General features: G+C 42.7%; 1 protein-coding gene and 1 long non-coding RNA gene across 6 annotated transcripts in view; one reads left to right on the top strand and one right to left on the bottom strand.

Moving 5' to 3' along the window:
- col11a2 (collagen, type XI, alpha 2) overlaps positions 1-17968 on the top strand; it is a 53340-nt gene that overhangs the window by 33032 nt on the left and 2340 nt on the right. For all 5 annotated transcript variants that reach the window (XM_082522096.1, XM_082522097.1, XM_082522098.1 and 2 more), the window contains 56 exons: positions 341-460; positions 1757-1972; positions 2831-2884; positions 3810-3851; positions 3940-4002; positions 4149-4223; positions 4558-4644; positions 4963-5019; positions 5123-5176; positions 5322-5375; positions 5615-5668; positions 5966-6019; positions 6124-6177; positions 6271-6315; positions 6813-6866; positions 7545-7589; positions 7773-7826; positions 7994-8038; positions 8828-8881; positions 8979-9023; positions 9182-9235; positions 9346-9390; positions 9556-9609; positions 9801-9908; positions 10302-10355; positions 10444-10497; positions 10624-10668; positions 10872-10925; positions 11210-11254; positions 11358-11411; positions 11554-11607; positions 12021-12074; positions 12239-12436; positions 12555-12608; positions 12894-13001; positions 13089-13196; positions 13338-13391; positions 13518-13571; positions 13795-13902; positions 14036-14089; positions 14191-14244; positions 14427-14480; positions 14564-14617; positions 14732-14839; positions 14945-14998; positions 15164-15217; positions 15434-15487; positions 15889-15942; positions 16183-16290; positions 16418-16471; positions 16619-16780; positions 16880-16933; positions 17042-17077; positions 17175-17228; positions 17310-17595; positions 17746-17855. In XM_082522096.1, coding sequence (XP_082378222.1) covers positions 341-460; positions 1757-1972; positions 2831-2884; positions 3810-3851; positions 3940-4002; positions 4149-4223; positions 4558-4644; positions 4963-5019; positions 5123-5176; positions 5322-5375; positions 5615-5668; positions 5966-6019; positions 6124-6177; positions 6271-6315; positions 6813-6866; positions 7545-7589; positions 7773-7826; positions 7994-8038; positions 8828-8881; positions 8979-9023; positions 9182-9235; positions 9346-9390; positions 9556-9609; positions 9801-9908; positions 10302-10355; positions 10444-10497; positions 10624-10668; positions 10872-10925; positions 11210-11254; positions 11358-11411; positions 11554-11607; positions 12021-12074; positions 12239-12436; positions 12555-12608; positions 12894-13001; positions 13089-13196; positions 13338-13391; positions 13518-13571; positions 13795-13902; positions 14036-14089; positions 14191-14244; positions 14427-14480; positions 14564-14617; positions 14732-14839; positions 14945-14998; positions 15164-15217; positions 15434-15487; positions 15889-15942; positions 16183-16290; positions 16418-16471; positions 16619-16780; positions 16880-16933; positions 17042-17077; positions 17175-17228; positions 17310-17595; positions 17746-17855 — 4089 coding nt within the window. The remainder of the gene's footprint in view (positions 1-340; positions 461-1756; positions 1973-2830; positions 2885-3809; positions 3852-3939; positions 4003-4148; positions 4224-4557; positions 4645-4962; positions 5020-5122; positions 5177-5321; positions 5376-5614; positions 5669-5965; positions 6020-6123; positions 6178-6270; positions 6316-6812; positions 6867-7544; positions 7590-7772; positions 7827-7993; positions 8039-8827; positions 8882-8978; positions 9024-9181; positions 9236-9345; positions 9391-9555; positions 9610-9800; positions 9909-10301; positions 10356-10443; positions 10498-10623; positions 10669-10871; positions 10926-11209; positions 11255-11357; positions 11412-11553; positions 11608-12020; positions 12075-12238; positions 12437-12554; positions 12609-12893; positions 13002-13088; positions 13197-13337; positions 13392-13517; positions 13572-13794; positions 13903-14035; positions 14090-14190; positions 14245-14426; positions 14481-14563; positions 14618-14731; positions 14840-14944; positions 14999-15163; positions 15218-15433; positions 15488-15888; positions 15943-16182; positions 16291-16417; positions 16472-16618; positions 16781-16879; positions 16934-17041; positions 17078-17174; positions 17229-17309; positions 17596-17745; positions 17856-17968) is intronic.
- LOC309699275 lies at positions 15144-17786 on the bottom strand. The gene is made up of 3 exons (XR_014274293.1): positions 17721-17786; positions 15873-15967; positions 15144-15215 (listed from the first exon to the last, which is right to left on the bottom strand). It is a non-coding gene; the product is annotated as an uncharacterized lncRNA (long non-coding RNA).

Below are 17968 nucleotides of genomic sequence, written 5' to 3'. Positions count from 1 at the left end.
TTGGCTTGTGAGCTTTAAAAAGCAAAAATGGTTCAGCGAAGAAACGAAAAGAAATCTCACTACAGTTATCTCAATGACTCTCTAAATCTTGCGTAAGGCAACATTTATAGTCACTGAGATTCTGAAACGACCTGAAATTTCTTTTCAAAAATGGTTCTTTAAACTTTAAAGATGTGAGTTGCAGCTAAAAAGCTCTTTGCCTTTGCCAACCACAGTTTCATGTCTCATTTCTTCTTTTAACTCATCATGAACCAGAAGACTTTGAACTAACCACACTCTCTCAATCGAATTTGCTTACCTCCTCCCTGCTCCCCCACTTCCTGTCCACTTGACCAATTAGGATGTAGACACTGAATATTCTGAGGCTGGCCACACCCCTACAGAGACTGATTATTACTATGAGGAGACCTTCACACAGCCAGAGGGTGAGGTGGTTGGACAAGAAGAAAACGCTGTACAGGTAAAAAGAAGATGACACACTTATCAGAAACACACATCAGGTCAAGCTAGAGTCCACAGAACAGCTTAAACTTCACATATGAGTGTTTTAATAAAACCTCTGAGGGAGAGGAGGATGTGATTCCTGTGTGGTGGTGAGCCCAGTCTTTGTAGTGTAACAAAGTAGTTTAAGCTCTTTGTTTCTCCGTTTACTTTTCTAACCACTCATCACTGTTTTGTTGGCATCGATGTCACGTGACAAGACATAAGAAAAACCTCTTTCAAGACAGAATGCACCGCAATCATCCGAGTGTACCGTCAGATATTTTTACGCGGTTCCCGTTTTTCCTAACAGCAAGAGTCCCGTTTTGTTCTCATCTCGAGATCCATCATTGTCGTTATCTCGACATAAGAACAAGAATCTTGTGAAAACAGGATCCACATGAGAATATTTGATGTGTGCTTTGAACCTCAGCAAAAAAAGATGAATTAAATGCATTCTTGTTTGAGAGACAATCTAACTGTACTAAAGATCTAGATGATTTGCAAATTCATCACATTTTTGATTTTGTTTTGTTTTCCAGTTTTGATTTTTGCTGCGTTTTTTATCAGCATATGATTTAGAAACCAAATACCGACATTATTCATAATTATCAGGGAGGGTGTGTCAGATATATTAATGCAATGTGGATTTTTTTATATTAGAAAACTGTGCAGTAAATTCACTGGATTCTTGTTTGTTATTAAACTTACATGGTAAGTAAAAAAAAAAAAGAAATAACATAGTTTTTGCTTTGCGTAGCAGCTCGTCTTCACAAAGTGTTTAACATCAGTTCTGTGTGTGCACGTACGATGCAAACATCACCATTAAATGTGTTTTTACTTCTCAAACTTTTACATTTGTGAGAACGTATTTGATCACCGGTCATCACGAGGGCTGATGTTAAAAAGCTTTGGTGAAATTATTCCAGAATAAACTAAACTTCAGATGATTAATGGAAGAGTTAGGGTTTCCAGGATAAACCCGATCGCCTGTAGCCTGTACGGTCTGCCAGATGTCTGTTTGTGTTCTCTCCCTCTGTGACTGTTTATTTATAAAAGGTAAGACTCACTTTTTTCTGTATGCTCCTCTTCCACCGCTGTTTTCCTCTCATTCTTTATTTCAATTCCACCCTGAACATTTCCCCGTCCTGCACACCTCTCCCCCTTTCTTTGACTATTCTCCTCGTCCTTTCTGCACCTTTTCTTTTCCTTTGCTTGAATCATTCTCTCGTGCCCCTCCATCCATCCCGCTGTGGCTACGATAAACTCGTCGCAGCCTCAGGTGGAGCCAGCACTGGTGGGAGAAGAGGTAGACGCCGCCAAGGCGGGCGGTACTGGAGAAGAGCTCTTCACTGAGGAGTATGAGACTGGGGACGTGGGCCTTAAGGAGTACGACTATAACTACAGAGACTACAATGAACCATCACCAGAGACTGCAGAGGTTGATGGCAACATTGGCCCCGCCCTGTCCGCTGTGACAGACGAGGGAGGCGTAAGTCGCTTTGCTTCAGAGGCAAAAACACAAAAAACATTTCAACCAGCTCTACAAAGTATCGTGAAATTGCATTCAGTGTCCCGTCACGTGACTTGTTTGAGTTTGCACTGCAGAGAGAGATTATCTTACATTAAGCCTTACATTAATTCAGCTACTGATGTTTTGGTAGCTAATTTGCTAATTTGAATTCAAACACTGAACATTGCTTTGAGAACTGGCACAGAGATGATCCTCAAACATGGAGTTAAGAAGCCTCAGCTATCCAGACTGGATGCATCAACCATCATTCACCAAACTGAATTCAGAGTGGACGACATTCATGTAAAATTTGTTCACAGTCTCCATTTTATAGCCTGCAAACTCAGTCAGTCACAGAGAAACGGACAGCGAATGCATTTCAAGGCAAAGTTATCACAGCAGTGGTTGAAATGGGTTTTAATTTACAGTGTGTGTATTGAGCCTTACAGTAACTTATACTGTCACATATGCTCCATAAAGAGGCATTCAGAGGTGATCTTTTGCCCTGAATGTCGTTTTGAGTATATGTCTTTGTATTTTGGTGCCCAGCTCAGAGGATTCTGTATCTGTGCATAAATACGTCTGTAAGTCATGGACCAACAGTTTGGAGAGCTGCTGAATCAATGGTATTTGGATACAAACTTACACTTTAATTCAAGCAGAGCAGGTTTTCATTTTATTTTACTCTTTTATCAACTCTAGTACGATAATGTTTGACACATGTGTCAGTGCATGCAGTCAAAACACTGAAATCTGCTTTCAGTGACTTTGTGCACACTTTTTCTGCCTCGTGTGTGTGTACGTACTTGTTATTGACTGCATGTGTGTTTTCCTCAGGCTGCTGTTAGAGGCCAGAAAGGAGAAAAGGGCGAGCCTGCTGTCTTGGAGCCTGTGAGTCAATTCAACAGTTTTACCTGACCGGGTGTTTTGGGAGGGGGGGGGGGGGGGTTGTTTTACCAGAAGCTACAGGGAATTGCACTGGCAACCTTCCCCTTACTATCCTGCTCTTCACAGTAATCCAAGAAATACACTCACCAATTATTTTGTTAGGAGCTGCTTGTTACAGTCAGTTTGGACTTCCTTAATTCTTTAGATTCAGCAAGGTGCTGGAAACATTCCTCAGAGACTCTGGTGATGATAGCATCACACAGCTGCTGCAGATTTGCACATCTGTAATGCACATCCTCTGTGCTCTGTTGGACTGAGGTCTGGTGGCTGTGGAGATCATGTGAATACAGTAAACTCACTGTCTTATCCAAAAAAAAAAAAACAGTTTGAGGAAATCTGAGCTCTGTGCTTCATCTTCCTGCATTGTCATCAGACCAGGCAACATTTTTCCAGTTGTCCAGTTTTGATTGTAGTTTCCTGTTCTGAGCTCACAGGAGCACAGCCTGGTCTGCTCATCTGTTCAGGGTTCAACACAGTTTGCATTCAGTGATGCTTTGGTTGTAACTGGTGATTAATTGAGTTTTCTGTGCCTGCTGTCAGTTTGAAGCAGTCCTTATCCTCTGACTTCTGACATCATTGAGGCATCTTCTCCCAGAGAACTGCGCTCGCTGGATATTTTCTCTTTTTCAGACCACTGATTTGATGTTTGTGTTAACAAGCAGCTGGACCTGTGTACCTAACAAAGTGGCCAGTTAACCTTGTAGTTATACACATTTACCTTTACAAAGATATTTGTGGCGCTGTAGCTTGTGAGGCCAGTTAAGAAACGTTCTGAAGTGTTGCTCATTAGAGGATTAATGGAGTAGACATTAAGAGGACGTCTGAGGCTTTGTCTGTCTGTCTTTTTACTTTATTTTGGATTTTGCAGGGGATGCTGATTGAAGGACCTCCAGGACCTGAGGGACCTGCTGTAAGTTAATATTATTTTTCTCCATCTTAAAAAATAAATCCTCACTTTCTGTCGACAAATATTTAAACTCTTAATTTTTATCTGGCAGGGTCCCACTGGACCTCCTGGATCTTCTGGACCTCCTGGTTCTGTCGGTGACCCCGGAGAGAGGGTGAGTATTTTTCCTTTATCTGAAGGTTTGTAGGCATGCATCTGAATCTGTGTGTTACACATGTGCTATACAAAAGGAGCTGAATTGTTTATGTTTTTAAATTCTTATACTGGCCGACTCACCGTTGCCCCTCTGATATCCTGCAGGGCACTCCTGGTAGGCCTGGTCTTCCTGGAGCTGATGGGGTTCCTGGACCTCCTGGAACTTCACTCATGCTGCCTGTAAGTCACCTTTAACCTTTCAGCCTTTACTGATTATGGAAACTATCAGAATAGCTATAAATATGAGTCATATTTGGGCAAATGTTTTGTTTAAACCAGATCTGAATGTGTTTTAACTCTTTATTGTCGGTGTTGGTTTTTTATAAGCATCGAGAGTTGGATTATTTCGGGTTTTCCTCATTGAACACAGCTACAGTCTATAGGAATGCTCTCAGATGTTGAGTTGTTTGTTTATTCAAACGTTTATTCCTTGTTTTTTATATATATGTTAGAGTAATTCCTGCGTCACTGTCACAGATCAAGTCTGAGTCTGAATGTTTGTTTGTGTTTGCAGTTCCGCTTCGGGCAGAGTGGAGGAGACAAGGGGCCGGTCGTTTCTGCACAGGAGGCTCAGGCTGCAGCCATCTTATCCCAAGCCAGGGTCAGATATGAGTTTTTATTTCAGCTTTTCTATCTATGATGCTTTGTTTCGCCCTGGTATTGTCACCTTTTGTGAAAGACATTTTTTTCTAATATTTCATTAAAAACTGCACTTTGTTAATTATTTCTTTTTTCTATTTATGTTATGAAAACTCAGAATCAAAATAAGACTTTAATGTGGTCAGTAAGAGAACACAGAACAGAGATGATGTATTCTGTGAACGTTAAGACGATGATCTTATCCAGGGAACATAAATCAATATGCAAACAGAGTTTCTTCCTGAATCACTGCTATAAGCAGCTGTCGTGTTTTCTGTAGATGGCTCTGAAGGGGCCTCCTGGACCAATGGGATTCACCGGACGCCCTGGACCCCTGGTATGCTACCTTTCATTTGGATCATAATAATCGGTCTGTTCTCTTAAGTGTATATGACATCGTCATTAGTAAAATGAGACTGAGACGATTGAGTCTCTTTCAGGGAAATCCAGGAAGTACTGGTTTGAAGGGAGAGCTTGGAGACCCCGGTCCTCAGGTAAATAACAACAGCTGTGTGTAAAATTATTAATGACTTTATTATTATTACTCCTGTATTGTGTTCTAAGTGAACCTTTTCAGCTCATGTCTGTGAGATCACAGTTATAACTGACACTTCTGACGGGCCGCTGGTTTATTTTCAGGGTCCAAGGGGACCCCACGGTATGATGGGCCCTCCAGGCAAAGCAGGAAGAAGAGTGAGTATGAACAGCTGACATTTTTATCAAGATGTGTGTATCACTTGTCGTTGTAAATTTTATTTTTTAAGTTTTATGAGAGTAGGTGTCGTTTCAGGCCTGCAGTTCAGGCTGTCACCAGAAAGTTTTAAAACCTCTAAAAGCCAGTTTTTGTCCATCCAGACGCTCACCTGTGATCCTCTTTAAGCTGTCTTTAAACGTAGGTTCACTTAAACATGTTCTTCCTCTGCTCCTCGCAGGGCCGTGCTGGAGCTGATGGTGCCAGAGGAATGCCAGGAGAGCCTGGAACTAAGGTACCCTCACTGCCTTTATTTAAACACCACCAGCCTGAAGCCTCCACCCTGTCTCTGTAGCTTTTTTATTGGTCCAATAAGAATTGATATTAAAATTTAAATACTGGTGTCATTTTGGTGCCAAAAGCTCGACACAGTCAGTTTGTTCTCCCTGATTATTCAGCTGTATCAAAGTCTTTCTCATGGATCCTGAGGCCTCAGCTGTGTGCTCATTGTTATTGTATTGAGATCGTTTCTGATGCATTTCTACTTTCTACAGTGAGATAATAGTAATGTTTATGTCTGTGTCTATCACAGGGCGACCGTGGTTTCGATGGTCTTCCTGGTCTGCCTGGTGATAAAGGACACAGGGTACGTCTAACAATCTCAAAAACAATGATTGTTTTTCAGTTATAATCTTTATTACCACTGGAGAATCATTTATTTACAACTGCTTCATCCTTATATTTTATTAGGGTGACTCTGGACCACTGGGACCACCAGGGGGCCCAGGAGAGGACGGAGAGCGGGTACGTAGATCTGCGAATATTATTACATCCAGATATTGTGTCACTGCTGATCAGCATCTTTTCATCCATAACGTGCTTCTTCTGTGTTTGCAGGGAGATGATGGAGACGTTGGACCCAGGGGTCTCCCAGGTGAACCAGTGAGTGTTTCAGTCACAGCCCAGCTGATTCTACACCTCCCACTATTTTCTATTTATATTCTACTCGTGCTTTTATTGTCTGTGTTTTAAATGGTCTCCCAAAATACATGCCTCTGTTTTTATATCTCACATAACAAGGTCACCTTTGCACCTGTTGTTTCATAATCATCACACCTTTATGATATTTTAGGGATCTTTACTGTAATTAATAATGTAGTGCAGTAACACAAAGATGGAGGAGGAGCCAACGTGCTTTTAGAATCACTGAAATAGGGAGTTGTGTTTTTTATGCAGCTAGTTGTGGGTCAGTCTTTTAGATTTGATAAAGAAGGAGAATGCAGATTACCTCTTTAAATAGCTCATTCTGTATTTATACTTTATATATTTATAAGTTCTCTTTCTTTATGTTTTTCCTTTCATTTCCATTAAAAACAATAGTATGTGTGAGTGAATGATCCTGGTTTGCATGACGCCTGTGTGTCCTTGTGTGTTTGCAGGGACCTCGTGGTTTGCTTGGACCCAAAGGTCCTCCAGGAATCCCCGGACCTCCTGTGAGTAGAAGCGATTTCACGCCCAGCCTTCTGCTGTTATTTTGGCTGCATTGTTTTACCCCACTCTGACCACTGAGCACCCACAGCACCACCTGAACCAACAGCCAGTAACCTGGTTTCATCCCAAATCTAAAAATGAACGTGTGATGTTCCCACAGCCTCCTCAAAACATACCAACATGTAAAAAATGAATGCATGATATATTTAAACTTTCTGCTTGTTCTGCTAAAGTAAAGTTTTAGCTTTAAGGGAAGTTTACTCCATCAGTTTAATATGACAGAAGCAGGAACATCAGTGTTCTTGTTCCATGTATTTTTCTTACAGATTTTAAATATGTAATGTTAAACACAGTAAACACTTTTTATTACCTTACACTCTCACATTTGTTTTGAAATTTTATAACATGTTTAAGTACAAACCAGCGCTTTCAGACAAATACTTTGTGCACTTTTTTCCAAAGACTTGTGTAAAATTAGCCGACTGCACTTTAAATAGGAAGATGCCCACAAAGACAAACCTGCATCAACATCAACATGTTTCGTTTTCTATGAGTGATGCTGAGCAAAGCACCAGAGATGATGTTTTCAGTTCCTGTTCCCTGGATGCTTTGACTAGAAGCTGACATTTAGACATTTATGGGGAATCGTTTTTAATTTCTTCCTCTCGATCTTCTCTCAGGGTGTTCGAGGAAACGATGGACCCCACGGTTCCAAAGGAAGCTTGGTCAGTAACAGTTTCCATGTTATCCTGTTATCGTGTGTATTTGAACATTTAAGATCAGAACTCAGAATGTTAACACAAAACTTTTCTTTTAGCTAGTTTCTGACAGATTCTCTCTTCCTCCTCTTTCCTTCACTTTGCCCTGCGCTGATCGTTATTCTCTCCTCTTCTGTTTCTGTCTCTCAGGGTCCCCAAGGTGAGCCAGGACCTCCAGGCCAGCAGGGAACCCCAGGAACTCAGGTGAGAGAGAGAACACCTGGTCATTATCACGTACCTGATACGTGATAATGTATGGGAATAGCTATGCAGGAACATGCACACAAAGATAAAAGGAAAGATTAATGCTCAAATTGTAATAATTACATAAACTGATTAAAGGTCACGCGGTGTTTTGGGGTTTTTTGCAGGGAATGCCGGGACCTCAGGGGGCCATCGGACCCCCAGGAGAGAAAGTAAGACCTTAGATATTCATCATACTCTATTTAAAGTACATTTACATAATGAAAGTTGGCTCTAAACAAGTATTCAACAATAAACAGTCATATAATAGTTGGAATATTATTAATTCATTGCATTATTCAACTCTATTCTCCAACTCTGACATTTAAATACTGCAGTGAAGACACCGAGAAAGTAAACAAAGAGAGTAGGATGTGCTGTTGTCAGGAAGAGATCTTTAAACACCTGTTACAGCAGGAGTCTGTGGGATGTTTAAGAATTATAGTAACCAATCAAACTCACACATCTCACAAAGGTGAAAATATGATGGTTGTTGTCAGAGATGATGATCTTATGCTATTCCACTTAAAAATGAATCTTCTAAATTAAGTTTGATATGAAGTGCAGGGTTTACCTCACGCACACACAGTACAGCACACAGCTGCCTGCATGAAGACTGCAGTCACTCTCATATAACCCGACAACCACATACAGCTGTGACCCACAGACACTGCAGCTGTGACAGTGACAGCATGAATATCTCTGAAACTAAAGTGAAATTGTGCAGCCTTACCTCATTCACATCGACACTTTCCCCACCGAGCAGTGGTATCAGCACTCTGAGTCTCATAGAATAACACTCGTTCTCTGTATCAGTGCACTTTTCTGTCACTCACACTTCAACCATGTGAGTCTGTCGTACTCGTCAGCGACGAAGCAGAAAAGTGTGCTTCATGCAGATATGAGGCGTTTCAAATAAGGAGCATTTATTGACCTTATATACACTTTGTCTCCTTCTCCAGGGTCCCACAGGAAAACCAGGTCTCCCAGGAATGCCTGGAGCTGATGGGCCTCCTGTATGTTTGTCTTTCTTTATATTGTTTATTAAGTTGAACCACCTAAAGCTGGGTGATGTCGTTTCTAAGCCTTAAACTCTCTGTTTTCATGTCACAGGGTCACCCAGGAAAGGAGGGGCCTCCTGGCACCAAGGGAAATCATGTGGGTGCCATAACTCCATCACTTTATATTACTTCATTCATATTACTATTATTATCCATCCTAACAGGAGACCTGTAACCTCTGTTAGGTTTGTCCTTGTGGTCGTAGTTACCACAGTGTGTGTGTTGTGCTGTAAACCTGCTTTCTTTGGTCTGCAGGGTCCTAACGGTCCTCAGGGAGCTATCGGCTATCCTGGTCCTCGGGGCGTCAAGGTCACTGCGCTTCATTTTTAATGTGTCGTAAAACAAATTAGCAAAGACATTTTTTAAATGTGATTTATTAGAATGCAAATGTATTGATTATGAAATTGTTGTGATCACAGGGAGAACAAGGCATCCGCGGCCTGAAAGGCCACAAAGGAGAGAAGGTAAATGAATAAATATCACGTTTACACAATAAAATCGTGTTAATGTGAACATTTGGTGATTAAAAAAGGAAAACGGAGATATCATGTGACTGCATTTTATAATTAAAAACAAGGTTGGTGTCATGTACATCTATTCATTGTGTTTTTATTTGTTTTTGTTGCCAGGGAGAAGACGGCTTCCCGGGAATTAAAGGAGATTTCGGTGTCAAGGGAGAGAGGGTAAAGTGTGAATAATGAAGCAGCTGATTGGTCAGTTGGCTGGTTCTTTAATGTAACACTAGATGGCTGAATGAAGGACTGGATGGTCCAGATTTTTAATCTAACCCATGTTAATATTTGCTCTGAGTTATTGCTTTGTGTACAGCACAGATTTAATCTCACAGCTGTGTTTCCACTCTGATCTCTTACAGGGAGAGATTGGAGTATCAGGGCCCAGAGGAGAGGACGGCCCGGAGGGGCCCAAGGGTCGTGTTGGACCCCCCGGTGAGGTTGGAGCTATTGGACTGATTGGTGAGAAGGTATGAACTGTTTCATTACAGCAAGACTGCATAAAAGTAATTATTTTTATCATTCAGACCATCATTTAATACTTTTATAACTTGTGTAAGAATTATATTTCACCTGTACCTGGGATCTGAAACAAGTATTTATTTGAATTTTTCTAAATATTTGAGGAGTTTTTTATGTTTTATTGATGTGAATTTCTCCATTAAACCTGACATTTAACTTTATAACATGAACTTTATTACAAGATAATGTGACTGTTACACCTGTGCATCATGTTGAGTGCTTCTCAGGTTTCTCACCTACATGCCAGCATTAATCAGTCATAACCAGCTGGTTTGTAGTGGAGCAGGTTAGAAAACGCAGTCACACCTGCTGTGATTGATGACGTCATCGTTTGTTTCCAGGGTAAACTCGGTGTACCTGGAGTTCCTGGATATCCTGGAAGACAAGGACCAAAGGTAAGAGAAGCACAAGCCTTTCATTAGCACTGAATCAGTGGTTGATCCTGATGGAACAGCTGATCCTGACATGTTGGTTTATTTTTAGGGATCTCTTGGATTCCCAGGATTCCCTGGTTCAAACGGCGAGAAGGGAACAAGGGTAAGACGACGTCTCTGTGGAAGACTCAGACATTTAAACCTAACAAGGATAAAGTTTCTCAGGTTATAACAAAAGTTCTAATGTTAACTAATGTTTAATGTTAACTGTCTGTCTGATTCTCTTCAGGGTACTTCCGGCAAACCAGGTCCGAGAGGACAGAGAGGCCCGACGGTACTTTTTCTGTTTATTATGCTCAGGGTTTAGAAGCTGCTCTGCTCACAGCCTTAAAGAATAACCTATCAGTACATCACCCATCATCAGTGTAACCTCTGGTGATCAGCAGAAACACAGTTTTCAGAGTTGTTTAATTGTTGCTTCATATGATTTGAGTGTATCGTAGTAACTTAACTATACGTGCTGTTTTTGACCATCAGGGCCCCCGAGGGCAGAGAGGGCCGAGGGGGGCCACGGGGAAACCAGGAGCAAAGGTTCGTCTGCACACCTGAAACAAACTGTCCACACTGTGATTTACTGATGAATCCTGTTTTCACTTCATATTTTACATGAATGTGTGAAAGAAATTACTCGTATCTCATCTTTATATAAATATTTGAACAAAAAAGTCAGAGCTGGATTTTTTTTTAAACAAGACTTGCCTAAAAACCCTCGATGCCATTTACATTTATTGCTTTTGATTTTTGCCTGTAAATAATTTAAATAAAGAAAAGAAGAGTTTGTATTTAATTCATTCTTCTTTTATTGCTCCTGTCAGGGAACCTCAGGAAGTGATGGACCTCATGGTCCTCCTGGAGAGAGGGTGAGTGTTGAAGTTCACAGAAGTGTGTCCTGCTTGGAAAAACTTACTTTTAAATTTGAGTCAAATATTTAATGTTCTTACTTTACCACATATGATTTCTCAGGGTTTGCCAGGACCTCAGGGAGCCAATGGTTTCCCCGGACCAAAGGGACCTCCTGTAAGTAAACGTTTTCATTTACGGTTCCTCACAGACTGATTTTAGTAATGATACAAATTCAGGGTGATATCACTGAGCTATTAATAAAAAAACTGAGGTACTTTGTACAGTTTGATAAAATTGCTTTATTGTTTTATTACAGGGACCACCAGGAAAGGATGGCCTGCCAGGACATCCCGGACAGAGAGGAGAAGTTGTAAGTTAAATTTGTATTTTTTATTAATTTATTTATTTATTTTTCTTTCTTAAAGGTGCCTCCACCTGAGCTCACTGAGTGGAGCAGGTGGCCCATAGGCCTTAATCCATAGATGTGGGTTTTAATCCAGACCACTGACTGCATGTCTTCCTCCCAGCTTTGCTGTCTTCTGTCTGTCTGAAGTATTTAAGTAGTGATCTGTGAAATTTAATGCACAGAGATGCTTGAATCTGTATTTATGGAGAAGAATTATTTGTGTTTTGTGTCAAATAAACAAAAAAGTCATCACAGCAGATTTTTCTTCATCTCAGTCGCAGACTGTGATGATGGTTGTGAGTGGACACGTCTTTGCCTTTCAGATCTGAGCGTCTGTGTTTTCTAGATAAACTGTTAACTGAGTTTGTGTCTTGCAGGGTTTCCAAGGTAAAATGGGTCCACCTGGGCCACCTGGAGTTGTTGGACCTCAGGTGAGTTCATTCATCGTGGTGCACATACTGTTACTGCTACAGTAAATCACATCACGAGCCAACTTACACACTTCACTTCTCCATATTCACACCCTGCTGCTTTGCATTCTTCCTTCCATCATTGCTTTCTTCTTCTCTCAACCCTCTCCATGTCCATCTTCCAGGGCCCATCAGGAGAGACCGGCCCCATGGGCGAGCGTGGCCATCCCGGACCTCTAGGTCCACCTGGTGAGCAGGGGCTTCCTGGTCCCTCAGGGAAAGAGGGCACCAAGGGGGACCCTGGACCCACAGGACGGCCTGGAAAAGATGGTCCTCCAGGACTGAGAGGCTTCCCAGGAGAGAGAGGACTTCCTGGAACCCCTGTGAGTATAAATGATCCAGCATATGTCATCAAGCCAGGATCCAGGTGTTTAAGAAACATTCTTATCTCAGTCATTAGAATAAGAGTCCTGATTATTCCTGCATGGTCATTTCTTCCAGGGTGGTGGAGGACTGAAGGGAGGCGAAGGACCTGCTGGACCTCCTGGACCTGCTGTAGGTTTCTGTTCATATTAAAAAACAACTCATTTAAAGAAATGTTCATAGTTCAGAAATAATGGATACAAGTCTGGATCTTTCAGTTAAGTGAGGAGAACAGCGCGTACTCTGAGTTTGGATGTTAACCATCATTGTATTTGTTTAATTTTTCAAGTCTCTCACTAGGAGATAGAAATCTTTTAAAAACTTTTAAAATCTGTTACTTATTCTTCCAACTTAAGAATGAATTATTCACTTAATGAAAACCTGCTGTGGTTGGTGCTGACCTCATGTATTTCTTAGGGGTCTCCTGGTGAGCGGGGACCAGCTGGTACTGCTGGACCCATCGGACCTCCTGGCAGACCAGGCCCTCAGGGCCCACCTGGACCAGCTGGAGAGAAGGGAGTCCCTGTGAGTCTTCCGGATGTGTTAATCAAATTTAGTCTGTCCAGCTAATGATGAAAATCAATTATTGATTTCTCTCTTTCTCCTGCTCAGGGTGAGAAAGGGCCCATTGGCCCAGCAGGTCGGGACGGAGTGCAGGGTCCTGTGGGTCTGCCCGGCCCTGCTGGAACAGCTGGAGTTCCTGGCGAGGACGGAGACAAGGCCAGTAACTCTAAGTAACAGAGATCACACCTTAGCTTAAGATTCTTGGAAAGCTGCAGGGTGAATGTTTCACCTCAGAAGGTGTCAAGAGTCAAAATAGCTCAGAGCGTAAAATAAAATGAATTTTATTTATTGTTTCAGGGTGAGGTTGGAGAGCCTGGGCAGAAGGGTGCCAAAGGAGCCAAAGGAGAGCATGTGAGTGACTTAAATCAGGGGTTAATATTTACCTCTGATGGTAACGATCAGGATCTAATAATGCTGTTTCTCCCCTAATGATTGTTGTTTCTCTGTGTTCATGTGCTTGTTTCTGGTTATTTGCAGGGTCCTCCTGGTCCACCCGGGCCGCTCGGTCCTGTAGGTCAGCCTGGTCCAGCTGTGAGTAGAAACTCCTTTTTATTTCAAGTGCATGCATTTGATGATAGCTGCAGTTTTTACTTTACAGATTTGATAAAGGTCTTGTTAAAATGAAAATGTAGTTATGTGATGAATATACAAGATTATTCCAGATTTTAGTTTAGATCCATCCAGTCAGGAGAACAGCACATTAACTGTCCTTATGTCCTGCTTTTGTCCTTGTTCTTCTTCTTCTGTGGTGCAGGGTGCTGATGGAGATCTTGGACCGAGGGGGCAGCAGGGTCCTTTCGGAGCTAAAGGTGATGAGGGAACCCGAGGCTTCCCAGGAGCCCCAGGTCCCATCGGACTCCAGGTAAAAACCTTAAAATGTCAAAAAACAGCAACACTTCCTTTCTTTACGTTGGATTTGATGTAAATACTCGTGCAGTTCGAGCATCGCTCTTGTGCAAAGCTCCTAATCCAGAACTTTGACCTTTGCTCTGCAGGGACTGCCAGGACCATCTGGGGAGAAAGGAGAGACGGGAGATGTTGGACCTATGGTGAGTTTCACAAACACATGAATATTGTAATAACTGGTAATGACGTATGCAACAAAATAAATAACATGATGATAATAACCAAATCCTCTTTATGTTTCCAGGGTCCTCCAGGCCCTCCAGGACCCCGTGGCCCTGCTGGACCCAGCGGAGCTGACGTGAGTGTTTGGAGCTTTTACTGAACCTCTGTGAAACTCGCTCCTTTTCCATCAAGTTAATTTTAGCAGATTAAATTCTCATGAAACTCATGTTCAGGGTTAATTAAAGTAGATTATCTGATACTTTTTCCTCCGAGTAACTGTTGATGGAAATTATTTGATCAGTTTTTGTCTGTTTTCAGGGTCCTCAAGGTCCTCCTGGTGGTATTGGTAATCCTGGGGCTGTTGGAGAGAAGGTGCAGTACTGAAGGAATATTTTTACAGCTTTGTGTCCAAAAGCAGAAAAACTGGTTTAAAATATGTGATATTTGTTCCACAGGGAGAGCCCGGTGAGGCCGGACCACCTGGAATCGTAGGAGAGGCTGGAAAGAAGGTGAACGATGTGATCTTAATGCTTTTTTGAGCCGATGCATCAGGAGGTCATGCTGTCGCTGATATCTAAATATCATCCATGAGCAAACAAAGAGGTCTGTACTTCTGTGGACAGGGTCCTCGTGGAGAGCGCGGAGAGAAGGGAGAGGCGGGCCAACCTGGAACTGCTGGACCTGCCGGAGGACGAGGAGGACCAGGAGACGACGGGCCCAAAGGAAACCCAGTATGAGAACCGGACACACCAGAACATACACAGACTGCCGCACAGATCAGTGAGCACCGATCTCTTTACTGTGTTTAATCATTGATCTTTTTGTATTAATTTCAGGGTCCTGTTGGTTTCCCTGGTGATCCCGGCCCCCCTGGTGAGGTTGGACCCAGAGTAAGTGTCGTTTTTGAATGATTCACGTTTATTTATTTGCAGAGATGTTAAATGTGGCTCCACAGCTGCCGACAGTTCAGTTCAGCCTCTTCACTGCACGTTTGAGCTTCGTGCTGAACCGAACAACCCAAAGAAAACCTCTGACATCATCGTCTTTGTTTTTAGGGCCAGGATGGTGCCAAGGGAGAGAGAGGAGAGGACGGAGAAGCAGGAGAACCTGTGAGTAAAAAAGCAGAGATGCAGAAATGAAGGATTAGAAATGATCCAGCTCCTCACCCATGTGGAAAAGAAATAGTAAAAACTTATAAAATACTCATGAAAGTGGCCACTTTCTCATTACTTTCATATATTGTTTTAGTAAATATCCAAAACAGACAAGTTTCATTTATATAATTTTTCAAGGGATCAATCTTTTCATTCTGCCTCCTATCGCAGGGCACGCCCGGACCTCCTGGTGAGAACGGACCTCCTGGACCCCCAGGAAAGAGGGTAAGATCACTCAGTCTGATGGCAACCTGCTGCTGTGAAAGATCACTTAAGTAACAAGTTTTTCATGCAGCCAATATTTTTTTTAATGCTTCCAGCTTTTGAAAAAGGGTGAAAACAATCACAGAGTTTTGCAGTTTGACCTTTTATTTACCTGAGCATATAAGGTTGTGTTTACTGACCAGTCATGTTTAGAGTATCATCACCCAAACACCCAACCTGAGCGCAGCATCCTGGACACCATCAAACATTTATTCTGTTTCTTTCCTGCAGTTGTATTTAAATGGCCTCTATTTAAAATACAATTCATTCCTATGATTTAGTGAAAGCTTATTAACTTTGAAGGAATACAGTGTTTTGTCACTTATGTTCACTGATGCACTGTTACCTCATTTACATGTCAGGGTCCTGCTGGTGCAAGAGGAGCAGAGGGACGTCAGGGAGAGAAGGGAACCAAGGTGAGTCCTTCAGTTACTAAATGATCTGCACAGATCACAGTAAGTATAAGCTCTCAGATGATAAGACAAAACTATGTTTACATCTGATTACTGACCCTTTATTTCTAATAATGATTCTACAATAAATGATTAACTCTGTTTTTCTCAGATTCTTATCAATCTTATTTTTGTGATGCATAACTTTTACTGATGCAAAGAAGGAATCTTTGAATCGCGTTTCTTTGGCGTCACCCTTCACAGGGAGATCCAGGTGCAGTCGGTCCCCCAGGAAAGACGGGTCCTGTCGGCCCTCAGGGTCAACCAGGAAAACCAGGAACCGAAGGTCTTCGAGGACTCCCAGGATCAGTGGTCAGTTCAGTGTATCAGTCATTTTTGGGTTTATTCAAACAGCAACTAAACAAATTCAGTGTGTGTGACACTTGTTGTTTGATGTGTTGCTGTTCACTCACTAAGTGTGTTAATAATTGTGTTTCAGGGTGGACAAGGATTACCAGGAGCTGCTGGAGAGAAAGGACCGCCTGGACCTTTGGTAAGAGCAAACACAAAGTTTGCACTTGATGCTCCGTCACGCTGCACTTTGCTCCTGCTGCCTTCTTTAATCCTCCATCTTTCCTCTTCTCGTCTGTCCTCCTGCTTTCGTCCTCTTCTTTTCTTTTCTCTGCTTCTCCTCCTGCAGGGACCGCCTGGTTTGCCCGGCCTGCGTGGAGACCCCGGAGCCAAGGGAGAGAAGGGTCACCAAGGTCTTATCGGTCTCATCGGACCTCCGGGAGAGCAGGGAGAGAAGGGAGACCGAGGCCTTCCTGGGCCTCAGGGATCCTCTGGACCCAAAGGAGAGACCGTAAGTTTGACCTCTGTCACATGATGAAGAGCAGGCAGTGAAACCTTTATTTTATTTGACTCTTTTTTATGGAAATGATTCTCATGTCTTGTAACACAGGGACTTCCTGGAGGCACCGGACCCCTCGGCCCTGCTGGTCCTCCTGGTCTTCCTGTAAGTATTTGTGCTGTTTTATTTCAGGAACATGACGTCATTCTTCCTCCTCCTGCTCCTCAAACCTGTCATTGAAGCCGTTTTATTAAAGTCTGACATCTTTTCCAGGGTCCTCAAGGTATCAAAGGAGCTAAGGGTTCATCTGTGAGTAACCACGCTAACATGAGTGCAGTGTCAGTAAAATTCAAAGATGAATCGATGTGATGATGTAATGCTTCTTTCCTTTTCCTGCTGGATTTAGGGAGGAGCTGGACCAAAGGGAGAAAAAGGAGTACAAGGACCTCCTGGACCTCCTGTTAGTACTCCACCTTTCTTCATTTAAATCTTCTCCATGTGCTCTCTGAACTGCAGTTAATGATGTAAACTTGCTTCCCAGGGCCCACCTGGTGAGGTCATTCAGCCGCTGCCCATCCAGAGGAGTCCCAAGTCCAAACGCTCCATCGATGCCAGCCAGCTGGCGCCGGAGTTTGACCCTGACATGCCGGCATCTGACACCGCCGGCACAGAGTTCCTGATGGGCAGCGAAGGCATGGAGGAGATCTTTGGCTCTCTCAACTCCCTCCGTCAAGAGATCGAGACGATGCGTTTCCCTCTGGGCACTCAGGACAGCCCCGCGCGCACCTGCCAGGACCTGAACCTCAGCCAGCCCGACCTCAAAGACGGTAACGGAAACAAACCACAAAACCCAAAACAAACCTGGCAGCTGATCCTGGCACTTATATCAGTACCAGGACGATGATGAATGAACATCTTTAAGAGTCAAAGTCAGACTTTTACATTTTCCCACCTCTTTTCTCTGTCGCCACCTGCAGGAGAGTACTGGATCGACCCCAATCAGGGCTGCTCCAGAGACTCCTTCAAGGTCTTCTGTAACTTTAGTGCTGGAGAGACGTGTTTGTACCCGAGCAAGGACGTCAACACGGTCAGTCCAGCAATCTGCAAAAACAACAACTGTGTCAAAAAACATTATTATTAACTAAACTCATAATAATTTGGTTAAATCAACATGTTTGGGTTCCCGAAGCGTTTGTGGTG

Source organism: Aulonocara stuartgranti (assembly GCF_965226115.1).
Source record: "Aulonocara stuartgranti genome assembly, chromosome: 22".
Lineage (NCBI taxonomy): Eukaryota > Metazoa > Chordata > Actinopteri > Cichliformes > Cichlidae > Aulonocara > Aulonocara stuartgranti.
Note: the sequence above shows the minus strand (reverse complement) of the source record. Positions and strands in the feature narration are given on the sequence as shown.